The sequence below is a fragment of the Crinia signifera genome, chromosome 4 (genome assembly GCF_055691185.1).
Source record: "Crinia signifera chromosome 4, ASM5569118v1, whole genome shotgun sequence".
Lineage (NCBI taxonomy): Eukaryota > Metazoa > Chordata > Amphibia > Anura > Myobatrachidae > Crinia > Crinia signifera.
The window spans coordinates 40,276,391-40,290,378 of NC_139220.1; the positions used below are offsets into that span (position 1 = coordinate 40,276,391).

At 46.9% G+C, this 13,988-nt stretch overlaps 1 protein-coding gene across 1 annotated transcript in view; it reads left to right on the forward strand.

Moving 5' to 3' along the window:
- The first annotated feature begins 229 nt into the window (after positions 1-229).
- Positions 230-13,988, forward strand: part of FERRY3 (FERRY endosomal RAB5 effector complex subunit 3) — a 48,501-nt gene continuing 34,742 nt past the window's right edge. The window contains exons 1-8 of the mRNA XM_083181622.1: positions 230-366; positions 4,492-4,686; positions 6,226-6,371; positions 7,539-7,720; positions 8,925-9,024; positions 10,683-10,804; positions 10,929-11,035; positions 12,438-12,635. Coding sequence (XP_083037748.1) covers positions 4,509-4,686; positions 6,226-6,371; positions 7,539-7,720; positions 8,925-9,024; positions 10,683-10,804; positions 10,929-11,035; positions 12,438-12,635 — 1,033 coding nt within the window. The 5' untranslated portion in view covers positions 230-366; positions 4,492-4,508. The remainder of the gene's footprint in view (positions 367-4,491; positions 4,687-6,225; positions 6,372-7,538; positions 7,721-8,924; positions 9,025-10,682; positions 10,805-10,928; positions 11,036-12,437; positions 12,636-13,988) is intronic.

Below are 13,988 nucleotides of genomic sequence, written 5' to 3' on the forward strand. Positions count from 1 at the left end.
CGATAGAGTCGCTGGCGGATGTCTAGTAGCCATCATGTTGAGCTTTTGATGTTTATCTTCATCCCTATAATTAGAGATCTCATCCATTCCATAACATGGGAGAAACGTGATTGGCTGCCAAAGTGTCACTCGTTGAGCCCACACCAATAATGTCACACAGCTCTCGCTTATGCAGCCTAAAGTCACGTGTGAGTCTTTTAACCAATCGGAGGAGTCGTAAGATCTGTTTTTGTTAATTCTTACATTATGATTGGTTCTTGTCCTGGATGCAACCAGCACACGGAACTTAAGGCTGACTGAGGGAGCCCCAGAGCAGCACTGACTGACAGCACAACACAACAACCCAAACCCTGATACAGATAGCAGGTAACCTCAACTCATCTCACTGTAACCTCTGACGGAGGATGGTTTCTGTGACGCTGCGGCTGCACTGCCACCTGGGGTATAGGGATCACAGAGTCCTTTAGGAAGGATAAACCTATCTAACACACCCCATTCATACCAATCTATTAACAGTTTGTTAAATAGTGCAGCAAGTTCCACGGCACTTTACAATTAGGAATAGGGATAAAACAAAGTGGATGGTTACAGACTGTCAAAACTAGTAGGAAGGTAATTTCGGGACTATGGGCCAGATGTACTAAGCCATGAAAAGTGATAAAATGGAGAGTGATAAACCACCAATCAGCTCCCACCTGCCATGCCACAGACTGTGTTTGAAAAAAATGACAGGCAGGAGCTGATTGGTTGGTGGTTTATCACTCTCCATTTTATCACTTTTCATGGCTTAGTACATCTCGCCCTAAGTGAAAACCGGAACCAGACCAGGCCCCAAAACAGGGGGTGCCTGTCTGGGTGGTGTCCAGTCCGGGGAGGTGCCTGTGATAACTTTCATCGGGGACATGGGGAAGGGGAGATTACAGCCTCCTTATATGTTTCGGACCATTTTGGTTTTTATTATATCACCGGACCATGCAGGGAGGCTGTTGTCTCGCCCTTCTCCTCTCCCTGGTGACAAATGTCACAGCAGCCCCACTGGATAGGATGCCCCCCAGCAATGCACCCCTGGGACTGGACACTACAAGCTCCAGAATGACAGATATTGATTAATGGTTGCGGGGTAATGGGGTAACCCATTAGTTTAATTCTTCATTCATTACCTCTCACCGTCACTGACCGAGGTACTCTCATTTCACCATGAGTCCTTACTTCTCCCTGCGCTGATATAACGGGGTTAACTAGGGAGGTCCATGGTTTGAGGGACACAACTGTCCCATTATCTAACTGTCAAGTTCCCTCGCCACACTATTATATTCTCCCACCAAGCCATAGAGCAGGCATTCCCAACCACGGTCCTCAAGGCACACCAACAGTGCAGGTTTTAGTGATATCCAGGCTTCAGCACAGATGGATTAATCAGAATCCCTCCGATACTAATTAAGTCATCTGTGCTCAAGCCTGGAAATCACTAAAACCTGCACTGTTGGTGTGCCTTGAGGACCGTGGTTGGGAATGCCTGCAGTAGGGGATGGTAGGGCATGAAATACTGCCTGTCGGCACATGTTGGCTCAAAAACAACAACAAAAAAAGCCCATGTCGACATTTTGACTGTCAACATAATGGTTGTGTCGACATTCAGTTGTCGACCCAATGCATATTGACCTTATATGTGTCGACCGAAGGACCGTATACCATCTAAGCTGATTTCTTATTATCAGTCCATGCACACACTGGAGGGGAAATCTCCTTTTCCTTATATCCGTAATAGGGGTTATGGTATTTATGGACACAAAATAGCAAATATATACAAGGTGGTATATGTTCTACAGTCAGTGTCGGCATGTTTATAATATTGCCAATGACCATGTCGCAATGCCGACACTGATGTTTTGTTGACATTGCTAGACTGTCCACATACTGTTTTTATTCTCATTCTGGGTGGGATTCTCTCATATCCGCACCCGCACTTCATCGCAGACTACCGCAGACATAATTATCGCATATGCACTAACATATGCGATAATTATGGCAAAGGACAGCTCTTGCGTTAAGTTGTCCTTTGCGATTTGGCCGGTGATGTGCAGTGGGTCCCGGCGGCTCTCCCCTCCCTCCCTTACCCGGCTGCGGGGCGGGCTCTCTTCCTGCTCCCTGCACCCGGAAGAGGATTTACAGTGCAGGGAGGAGGAGGTCACTGGTCCGGGCAGCACAGCGCTGTGCTGCCCAGACACAGGTGTGGGGGATTGGCAGGGGTCCATTTGGGGTCGATGTAGAAGCTGGCGGTGCCCAGCGGGGGTCTTTAGTGCATCCCACAATGCGGTAAATAATGCGTTTTTAGCGCATTTTTAGTTTACAGAATTCCACTCTCTATCTCTAAGTTAACCCTCAGCCTCCTGGAAATGTTGACCGTGTCAAAATTGTGTCCGTGTCAAAATTTTTTTGCAGGTGTACACATTAATGATGTCAATATTTTAACCCAACATCACTGTCGACCTCCTGCTGCCAGTCGTTGTTGTGAATGTCGGTGACAACGTATGATTGATGTAAAAGCGATGTTAGGTCAAAATGTGTTGACATAGGGTAGCACGGATGGTGTAATGGTTAGCATTACTGCCTCACAGCGCTGAGGTCATGGGTTCCATTCCCACCATGGCTCTAACTGCAGAGTTTGTATATTCTCCCCGTGTTTGCGTGGGTTTACTCCGGGTACTCTGGTTTCCTCCCACAATTCAAAAATATACTGGTAGGTCAATTGGCTTCCAAAAAAATGAACCCTAGAATGTCTGTGTGTGCGTGTACATGTGGTAGGGAATATAGATTGTAAGCTCCACTGGGGCAGGGACTGATGTGAATGTTCAACTATAACTATACTGTGAAGCGCTGCGGAATATATGTGCGCTATATAAGAAACTGTTAATAAATAAATAAAATAATACGGCGGCATTTCACAAACTGTTCTAGACTTCTCAAACTCCGTCCTCAGGACCCCACACAGTTCACGGTTTCCATGTCACCCGGGAGGTGCACAGGTGCATTCATTACTCAGACACATTTTGAAAGATCCACAGGTGGAGATAATTATTTCACTTGTGATTCTGTGAGGAGACCTGCAAAACATGCACCGTGTTCGTTCATGAGGACCAAGTTTGAGAACCTGTGCTTCAGTGTAATGAAGGAATGGGGTCTAATGGCATTTGCTGGTACATGCACACGGTGGTGCTGTTACATGTCAGTCAATGTACAGCAAATATGATACAGCATTTGTCATTTATAGGGTTAAGGGAATTGGTTAGAAACCTCCTGTTACAGGTAGAGATGATAGTTCAGTATAACAACAGAGCCTCTTGTTCGGTGAATGACGTCACTGGGCTACATGGCAGGAGTCTCCCAATATTTCCATAATCTGCATTAAGTAGGCATCTTTGTTACCCAGGCATGTCCAAACTGTGGCCCTCCAGCTGTTGTGAAACTACAAGTCCCAGCATTCCTTGCCATAGTTTTAGCATTCCCTAATAGCAAAACTGTGGAAAGGCCTGATGGGACTTGTAGTTTCACAACAGCTGGAGGGCCATAGTTTGGACATGCCTGCCTTAGGAGAACTGTCCAGTACTATTGTGCTGTACACACGATGGGCCTGATTCAGACCAGATCACACGTTCGTATACTCTGCCCCACTAGTGTGAAATCCGCCCTTTGCAAGCCTGTGAATGGCTTAGCAAAGCTTACGGAAAGTAGGTGGATGGGAATTCGCCTGCAAATTTATTCGCAAGCCGCTCACCGTGGAATCCTTTTCCCAGTCTGTGCGTAGTCCTGGACTTACTCGATGGTTGCAATACACGCCCTCCATCCGAATGCCTGGGCACCCTGCGTTTTCCCTGACACTCCCACAAAACGGCTGGTTACCACCCCCCCAATCACCAGCATCATGTCAAACACCTTGCGAAAGGTCAGCGATTTAAAAAAAAAAAAAAATAGTAGGCTTTCATCACAGCCGTAAGCATGCTCAGTCTATGGATAATTGCCTGGCCTGCGAATTCGCAGCCGTGCAGTCAGGTCTGAATCAGGCCCAAGAGAGTCTGCTCTAGACCAGATGGAGCGCCTCCCAGCCAGCCTGAGGAATCGCCAGGTTCCCTGAGCTGTCAGAGAGGCACTCCATCTGACGCACCTCCCCGTCAGGCCGGCGGTGGGGAGCTGTTTCCCTGCCCGTCTCCGCTGTAGGGACACGGGCGGGATCGAGGGGAGCTGCTGAGGGTGGCAGAGGGCTCTGACGGAACGGGGCGCGCGAGCGTCTCGTGCGCCCCCTTCCATTGGCTGCTCCATCTATATAGGGTATGCTGGAAATTAGCTGTATTAAAGTTCATTCACCTAAAAGCGGTGGGCTTCAAGAAAATGGCGACTGTACTGCAACACACAGATATTGTCATTAGTTTTCCTGCTGTATTATACCATAATTATCCTTCAAGCATACAATAATCCATATTCTTTTTGTTCCAGCTCGTATTGAAGGAACAATGAAGCCTGGGAAAGTAAAAGCGTGTTACACGGAGAGGGATTTTGTGTACAAATTCCAAGCTGGATCTCAGAATTTTGTTCTGAAAGTCCCGCTCCAATTCCCCGTCCAAGAAAACCTTGATCACTTACACGGCCGTCTGATGCTGCTGCACAAGCTGCCCTGCTTCATAGAGCAAGGTAGGACGTGATTTCTGAGCCTGCCCATTTAAGCCACACCCACTAGTCTGATTTGCATATTATTCAAATTAAAACACAATTGGCGCAAAACACCAATAGTGCTTTGCGCCAAAGCAGGTAATATATTTATTTTGTCTACTTTCTGTTATATGAGCAGAGAAATAGATTGATTTGTGTAGCCTGTACCAACTACATACTTGTTGCTTGTAACTTAGAACACCCTAGTTGGCTGTCAGGCTGCTATTACTCTGGGGCCACTGTACTCCATTTACATTAAGGATTTTCAGCATCCTGACTAGATAATTCTACTTACCCAATAGCTGTATCTGCTGCACACTAAAAATCGTTGGTATAACAGTACAGGGCCATTATTTTTGACACATTGCACATACAGTAGTATAAGGTTGGTGTATGTGTGCAGTGTTAATGATGAGGGTTATGAATCCAAGCTACATAAAGTGACGGTCCAGCTGTAAGGATGTGTACAGGTGAATACACACTTTGGGGGGGTATTCAATCCCCTGCCGCTATTCCCGACGGGGGAAATAGCGGCGGGGCACTATTCAATTCTATTTTCCCCGACCGCATTGAACAGGGATCTCGGCAGAACGGGCCCACTGCAGCTCGACGATTTATGGTCGTATCTCGTGGTCACACCCCACCCCCCCCCCCCCCTTTCGGCACTTAGCGGTGGGACATCGAATCCCGCCTGCCGGGCTGCAGTCGAGCCGACCGGGTCACGGCTGTCGGACCACCCCGACCGTCTTCACACCGCATTGAATATTCCCCTTTGTGGGAACATGACTCATGGGGGGGTATTCAATTGTTTTTCACCAACATTTCAGCTCGATATCCCCAGGGGATTAACCTGACCATATCGAGCAAAAAAAAATTGGTCAATTGAATATCCCCCTTATGATCTCCTATCACTTTAGATGGGAGATCAGGCGCAATATAACAATTGAATATATTAGCCATGGCTGTTGCTATGTTCATGCTACTGTATTTTATCTTCCATAGAAACCTTTTTTTAAATTACATTTGTTTAAAACGATGTCGCTTGCTGATATAACATCGGAATGCTGAGTATTACAAGTAATTGCAATAGTTCATCATACTTGATTTGAACTTTTAAATGAAATGGTCTGTTGAATGCTTTGAATCAATTGTCATTTTATGAATAGGTGACTTTCTTTCGCAGCATAACAGCAAACAGTGAATACGGTTCACTAGGGTTTTAAAGCTGTAATAATGATGGGTTCTGAACACCAAATCGTTTACATCATCCAGTGTGTCCGTTCTATCACAATGCACGTTCTTGCTAGTTATTTGATGCTTCTACTGATCTTTTGAACATGCAGGAAGATATGGACAGCATACTCCTGGATGTGGCCACGGCTGAAATATTTAGCAAGATTGCGCAGTGTGTATGTGCACGCTATTGTTTGTCTGGGAGTACAAGGGCAATCGTTGACCACATTGCACCGTTTTCATGTGGTCTAATGTTTACGCAGCTTAAGGCTTTCTTTATTTTCACAGACCTTAAAAAAACTCTTTGTCAGTTTGTGGAGGAGGAAAGCATAAAAGACTTTGACAGAGAAGCTGAGCAGGCTTTGGAATCGGTGAAGTCCGGTCAGGTGGATGTTGGGAGATTGGCCAGTACCTGGATGAAAGCCTATACAGAGGTGAGGAAGCCGTAATTACTGTAGATTCTTAGACCATTTTATGTGATGTGATGGTTCTAGGAATTTGTAACATGCAGAATTTTTCCCATCCCCCTATGGATTGCAGATCAATGTCTGCACAATGCTGAATGGCAGCTTTGATGTATCTCCATGTTACTAATGTCCCCCGTACATCTGCAGGTGCTATTACTCGGCACACACGCACCGGTGGAGGATCGAATCACAGTCTTCAGCTGCATGCGATGATCAGGGAACTTAAGCATGTTAAAAATGCCAGATTTTGGGATTGTCACCAGGATCTGGTGATCAGTACATTTAAACTTCTTTAATTCTTCTGATCCCATGATGGGACCACTGGGATAAAGGGACTGGGGGGGGGGGGGGGGGGGTGTGAGTGTGTGGTAAAATGCAATTTGTAGCTGGGGGCAGTACGGACGGTGTAATGGTTAGCATTACTGCCTCACAGTGCTGAGGTGAAGGGTTCGATTGCCACCCCTAACTGTGCGGAGTTTGTATATTCTCCCCATACTTGTGTGGGTTTCCTCTCACATTCCAAAAATATACTGGTCGGTCAATAGAATGTCTGTGCGCGCGTGTACATGTGGTAGGGAATGTAGATTTGAAGCTGCAATGGGGCAGGGACTGATGTGAATGTGCAACTATACTCTGTAATGCGCTGCGTAATATGTGTGCGCTATATAAGAAACAATAAATAAATATGTGTATGTAAACATCTCTAGCATTAAAATGCTCTTTTATTCAAGCTAAAATAAAGTTAAACCACTAGGGGGCAGTAGAGCACCGCTAGTGCGAAGCAAAGATATGCTGTGGTTTTTTTCCAGTGTGTCTGAGTGTCATGGTCATAAAGGCCCGTATTCAATCCCAGTGCGGATTTTATCCTGCATTGACAAAAACCGTGTGTATCAGCGAATCCGTTTTGCAGCCCCTTAAAAAAAAAAAAAAATGTGAATGGGTGAAAATGCCGATGATTGAATACTGAAAAGGTGAATCTTTGCCGGTTTTCCACAGGGATTGAACACGGGCCAAGACTGTAATGTCTATCCCAGCCTATCCCTTTTGCTATAAAATATTGACAAAATTGTGACCCCGACTAATATTCATACAGTATAACTTGGATTTATAAGCTATATTCTCCCCTCCCTACAGACCACCCTAGAACATGCACGTCCGGAGGAACCCAGTCAGGATGAAGATTTTGCAGATATTTACCATGACCTTATCCATTCCCCGGCTTCCGAAACACTTCTGAATCTGGAGCACAATTACTTTGTCAGCATCTCGGAGCTGCTGGGTGAAAGAGACGTGGAGCTGAAAAAACTCAGAGAGCGGTATTTCTATTTATTCTTGTGATCTGGGACTTGCCTGAATCCTTCATAGTTCCACCTCTTCCAGCTGTATGCCTACATAGTTATGGGAATGTGACCAGAGCACCTCTCCATAGAGCAAGAAGGGAATGGAAGCAAATTACTAATGGGGTTGTCTTAGTGTAGGGATAGGAATGGATGACCATACCTGTTATTTGGATATTATAGATAAAGCTATGGCAGCATGTGTAATCTGGTGCGGGAGGCTGGCCAATCGTGGACATATTTATAAAGCGGCAAACACGTACAAGGAATGGTTATGGGAAGGTGACCGGAGCGACTCTGCATAGAGGGAGAAGGGAATGAAAACAATGGCCAATTACTAATGGGGTTCTCTTAGGGGTGTATTCAGTGTTTTTTGCTCTCTGTCACAGCTCGCATGGTCAGTATTCAACTGGCCCCCTACACACACACAGTTTCCACATCGCTGGGTGATTGCAGCGATGGGGAAAGGGCATGTGCGGCCGCTAAAACAGCGAGGCTTGCTGCTAAATGCAGTGGGCTGCCTGCATTAGCCACGTGCCTCGCTGTTTGGGGGAATCCTCGCTGTCCTCTGACAGCGAGAATTCTCCTGGAACGTAGAATAGGGTGAGCGGCTGGTGCGTGAGATAAATGGCGAGGATCGCTTGTTTTCTGTCATCCTTGCTGTTTAACCCCTCACCGGCTGCATTGAATACAGCCCTTAGTGTGTGTATAAGAATGGCTGACCATATCTGCATTTATGATTTCAGAATAGTGATGATGTTTGGTCCGCTATTTCACACACTCCGGCTCCTACCGGGCGGCGAAACCCCACACGGCCAAATGCCGTGCCGCACACAGTAGTTGTTAATGGACACGATTGTGTCCATTCACATGGGCCGGCCACCCGGTTGCAGCCGGATCCCACCACTGGAAGGGTTGGCTGCCGGGCTGTGGCCATCCCCACCATTGTAAACTTCTGTGTGCGGCACGGCTTCCTGGCCGTGCGGGGTTTCGCTGCCCGGCAGGAGCCGGAGCGTGTGAAATAGCCCATAATCCGTGATCTAAATATAGCCTAGATCAGTACTGATATATTTCCATAATAACTCCAGTTGTTTGTTTAGCATCCTGAAAAATAATACATCTTACAAACATTTCATGCATCCCGTAATCTTTCTAAACGTATCCATCTGTCTTCTTCCCACAGACAGGGACTAGAGATGAATAAAGTCATGCAGGAGCTGGGGAAGTCACTAAGTGACCATGATGTGAACTCTGTAGCAGCTCAGCATTTCGAATCTCAACAGGTGACCTATAACGCAGTGTCCGTGACAGCATTTTCCCATTACTAGTTATGTTCCGGATCAGCAGGATAGCCCTGTTTAAGCACATATGGTACAATTGCAAAATAACTTAAATGTAAAAGAAAAGTATATAGATTTTTTTTTTTCCTCTTAAATTATTAATGACATTTATATTCACACATTAACCCAGCTTATACCTGAAATAAAAGCTGTAGTAATATGTAATGTTTCCACAATACAAGTGAATGTGACATATGATGTAAGACTGCTGGTGTGATTATATTTGGTTATTTATCCACACCATGCTGCGGCAGCACGCCTCTGAGTGACCGCTTTGTGGATTGGTTGATTCATACACAGTGCATGACTACTTGGGTTTTACTAACGGAAATGACAGCCTGTCCTGCACATTTTACTAGAGTGTAACTCACTACTGCATGAGTTTCCGACAGGCATTAGCCCGACGTCGGAATCCTGACTGCACTACGCCCCCCCCCCCGCTGTGCAGTCGGGATTCCGACGTCGGGCTAATGCCTGTCAGAATCCCGACTGTCTGTTTGTTATACCACACCCGCACCCAGACAGTCCGGGAGGGAAAGGAAATATGTATAAGATCCTTTCAGAGCACTGTCCTACAGTTGTGAGGGCTACTTTATAATAAGGTGCAGCAAGCATTGTCTCCATCAAACAGAGGGAGAGAGATGGGGCTGCGCAGCTGTTTCAGCTATGGCACACCCAACAAGCCTTTGGTCTCCAGTCTTTCATTGATTCATGACTTGGTGACTGGGAGCCCAGGAGTATAGGGGACAGGTTTCATAAAAACTCACACTAACCTGTCCAGAGCCGGCCATAGGCATACTAGGCAATTGCCTAGGGTGTCGGCCTATGCCTAGGGGCGGCAGCCTCCTAGCCTGGCTCTGAGCTGCCCGACCGGCGCCGCGCCTGCCCGCTCACCAACTCACCCGCCCGTTGTATCACGCTGCATCGGAGATGTTTAGCGACTGCACATGAGTATAATCTTTTATGCGCATGTTCAGCCGCTTTTTGCGGGTACGCCGAATTGATTATTCGCTGGGCCGTTCACACCTAGCGGTGTGGATGTGGTGCATGTCGCGGCGGCAAGGGGTTGCGCCCATGGGAATGGCTAGCGTTTCATGGGTGTTCCCATGAAAATGCTGGGAGTTCCCATGGAAATGCACCTGTAATGTGGGTGCCTGGGGCGGGCAGCTGACATCAGTGGATGGCAGCTGCCCGCCTGCTTCGCATACAGGGAAGCTGCAGATCTAAGACACCAGAGAGGTGTCTCAGATCTGCGAGCTCCGTAGAAATCATCCGAGGTTTGGCACCCTGGGAGGATTTCGCCTCTGCGCGCAAGGCTGCGAATGGATGTTTATGCTGAACATCCATGCGCATGTGTGCTGGGTAATCGGCGTGCAGAGGGGTTCGCCAACAAAAATCTTGCCTAGGGCATCAAATTGGATAAGGCCGGCTCATAACCTGTCTTCTCTCACATAGTTCCCTGTAGGACTCCCCAACAGCAATGCGCAATATAATTAGAACAAAAGTTATATCTGCAACAATATTATGTGGGCGCGGGCACAGAGAAAAAAAGGTGCCCAAATATAAATCCATTATCTCATAATGGTGCCGTGTGTTTGCAGATATTGGAGAATAAATGGATCACAGAGCTGAAACAGTTGTCAACAATCCAGAAACAAGAGTACCAGGACTGGGTGATAAAGTTGCACCAGGACCTCAAGAATCCCAACAACAGTTTTATAAGGTTAGATTCCCAACTGAACACACCACACACACACACACACAGATGGGTTATCCGGGTTGTCCTTTCCATCTACACAGGTCATAGTCTTATTTTTTCCTTTTGTGTTCTTTTTTCTTTTTTCTAGTGAAGAAATTAAGGTGCAGCCAAGTCGCCTTCAGGAACCAGCCGATTCAAGCTGCCCTTTGTATGAGGAACATGGGCAACTGGAAGAAAGTTTCACAATACACTTGGGTAAGGTCTATTCCAGCGGCCTCTGTGACATAATATGATGTGATGAGGTGTTTACATGAGCTGTGTGATAGGCTGTAAGCTCCATTGGTGACAAGTATTTGCTCTGCACAGATGATGCCACTACAGATGTCGGGAATAGTTGCATCCGGCGATTGCACAATGTAAAGTCTGTGGGCAGGGAAATGCTTACTCATGCACGCGCCGGCTGGCAGGGGCCTTTCCCATGATTATAATGGCGCAATGCAGCCACATCACAGCATGAATAAGATACATCTGCATATACATAAGTAAGGATAATTGTTATGTGGGCATATATCTACCTGCCCATTCCCCAATGCTGATCTGATCAGCCCATTGTACCCCTTTTACATCAAACCTGCTGGGTCGCACCTGGGTTGTTGGACCCGGATGTGACCCGGCAGTTGTTCCCTTTTACAACGGCGTCCCCCTGCATTATGCCAGGTGGGCGACGCCGGTGAAGATGACATCATCTCCAGGAAAGCCACTTGGATGCCCCAAGCCGTTGTCCATGAGGTTAATGGATGCCGCACACAGGCATCTATTCACCTCCTCCCAGCCTCCGCTGCGGTCTGCATAGTACCACAGACTGCAGCGGAGGCTGTACACGGCCCCTGCCCAACCTCCAGACTGACTGCAGGATGCTGCGGTCCGGAGGTTGGGGCTCCCCATTTGGTGGAAATGGGTCCCTGGGAAAGAAGACTTGGGTTACCCATTTACACGGACCCTGACTCCGGGGAAGCCCTGTGTCCAACCCTGAACATTTGCTGGGTCGGACACTCGTGGAACTGAACTCGGGTTATTTTATTTTTTTTATACCCCTTTTACACCAAGCCCTGGCCTTGACTGGAGCCGGGATCGAGGCTCTGGTGTAAGAGGGGTATGAGTGATCCACCTGGGAATACAACATGATAAAAATTCCTGACTCGACGATTCCATCAGTTTTGGGTCATAATTGGCGATTTGAGGATCCCCAACAAATTGAATGGTTGTAATCGGCAATTGGAGAACAGGCAATTGCCACTATTTGTCATTGATGTGTTGGCCCCTTAGGGGAATGAATGAAATGCTTGTAATGACTAACAATAAATTAAATAAGAAATCCACAAACTTATGTAAAGTGTGGCTTTTTTATTTTATTTAAATAATATATAAAACATTGGATCAATAAAGCATTTATATGTCGAGTGTCTGTAACAATTGCTTGCAGTTGTGTGTGTTTTCTGTGAATAGAGGTACATGCTTGCTGACACTGCAGCTGTGCTAAAAGTTCCAGCATTCCCTACAGAAGGAGATGCGTCTCTTACAGCAACCACTAGTTACCGTCCGGTTTTAGTGAATAGATGGGTAAATGAGGATGATGTGTATGTCATCATCTCCCCAGGGGCACAGCTGAAGACCATGCACAATCTGAGACTGCTGCGAGCTGACATGTTGGATTTCTGTCGCCACAAACGGAATCACCGGAGCGGAGTCAAGCTGCATAGACTACAGACCGCCCTCTCTCTGTATTCCACGTCGTTGTGTGGCCTGGTCCTGCTAGTGGATAACCGCATAAATTCTTACAGTGGGATTAAAAGAGGTATGAAGCTAATGCACTGTGGTTTAGGCCTCATCTTCTCTACAATGACAATATTAACATATCATAATATCCACAGTATATTGTTAACATAGCATCATGTCACAGTCAAAATGTTGGCATTTAATATGCCGACACAATAAAAGTGTCGACAGTAAAAAAAACTTTAGGAATGGGCTTAAAATTGTAAATGTACCTGTTGACATTTTTGTCTGTCAACATTTTCAACATGTAGATCGTTTGTCAGTGTCAACGTTTTACAAGTTGACACAGGACGTCAACATTCTGAACATGTCAGCATTATGGTTTCTAAATACGGTACTTGTTTCCTATCACGGCCACAATCGCAGGCATCGTGTACCTTAAAGTTAAGGTACACGATGCCCGCGATGGACCCGATTTCCTTTGAAATCAGGTCCATTTTACCGGCAAAGGCAAAATCGTGAGCATTGCGTCGGTCGCGGCTATTAATATTGCCCCCGACGCGATGCCCGCGATTTTGCCATAGGCTTCAATGTTAAAATAGTTTTTAACATTGAAATCAGGAGCAACGCGTCGGTCTTGTGCCATTATAATGGCACAAGATGAGATGGACTTGATTAAGTCCATCTCACATAGGAAACCATGTGAAATGAGCCAATATGACCCATTTCCCATTGTATATGGCCCCGTCGTCACCCCACGATTGACGCAAACCCGAAGCGCGGCGAGCGCAGCGGTGCGCGTCCTCTGACCTTTTCATACCCCTACTATCCACGTCGGCGCGGAGTTGAGAATATAAAGTGTGGCGAGCGCAGCGAGGCGAGGGGACGCGTATACCTGTGAAGTTATATGCGTCCCCTCGTGGGGCTCGCCACGCTTCGGGCTCGCTGCGCTCGCCACACTTTATATTCTCAACTCCATGCCGATGTGGATAGTAGGGGTATGAAAAGGTCGGAGGACGCGCACCGCTGCGCTCGCCACGCTTCGGGTTGCGTCAATCATGGGGTGGCGTTGAGGGTGTAAAATTGGGGGTCTAGGGAATATTTTACATTGAATCCAATGTAAAATCGGGTACCAGGGACCCTATTCACATTTGATTCAATTAAAAAATTGCGATGCGACCGACGCGATGCAAATCGGTGTGGCCGTGCTAGGAAACAAGTACCCTAAATACTGTCAACAAAACATATTTTCCCACTGGCCAACAAAGCTGCCCAGAACCCTGTAATGATTCCCATTGCATCGGAGGGACTGTCTGCTCCTGAGCTGGGAGAGGCAGCGCTTCCTGGCTTCATCGGGAGGCTCCTGTTAGAAAGTGAGCGTGATGTGTGAAACCCCTATCACATAGCAATGCCGGGTCGCACATGGCTCAAC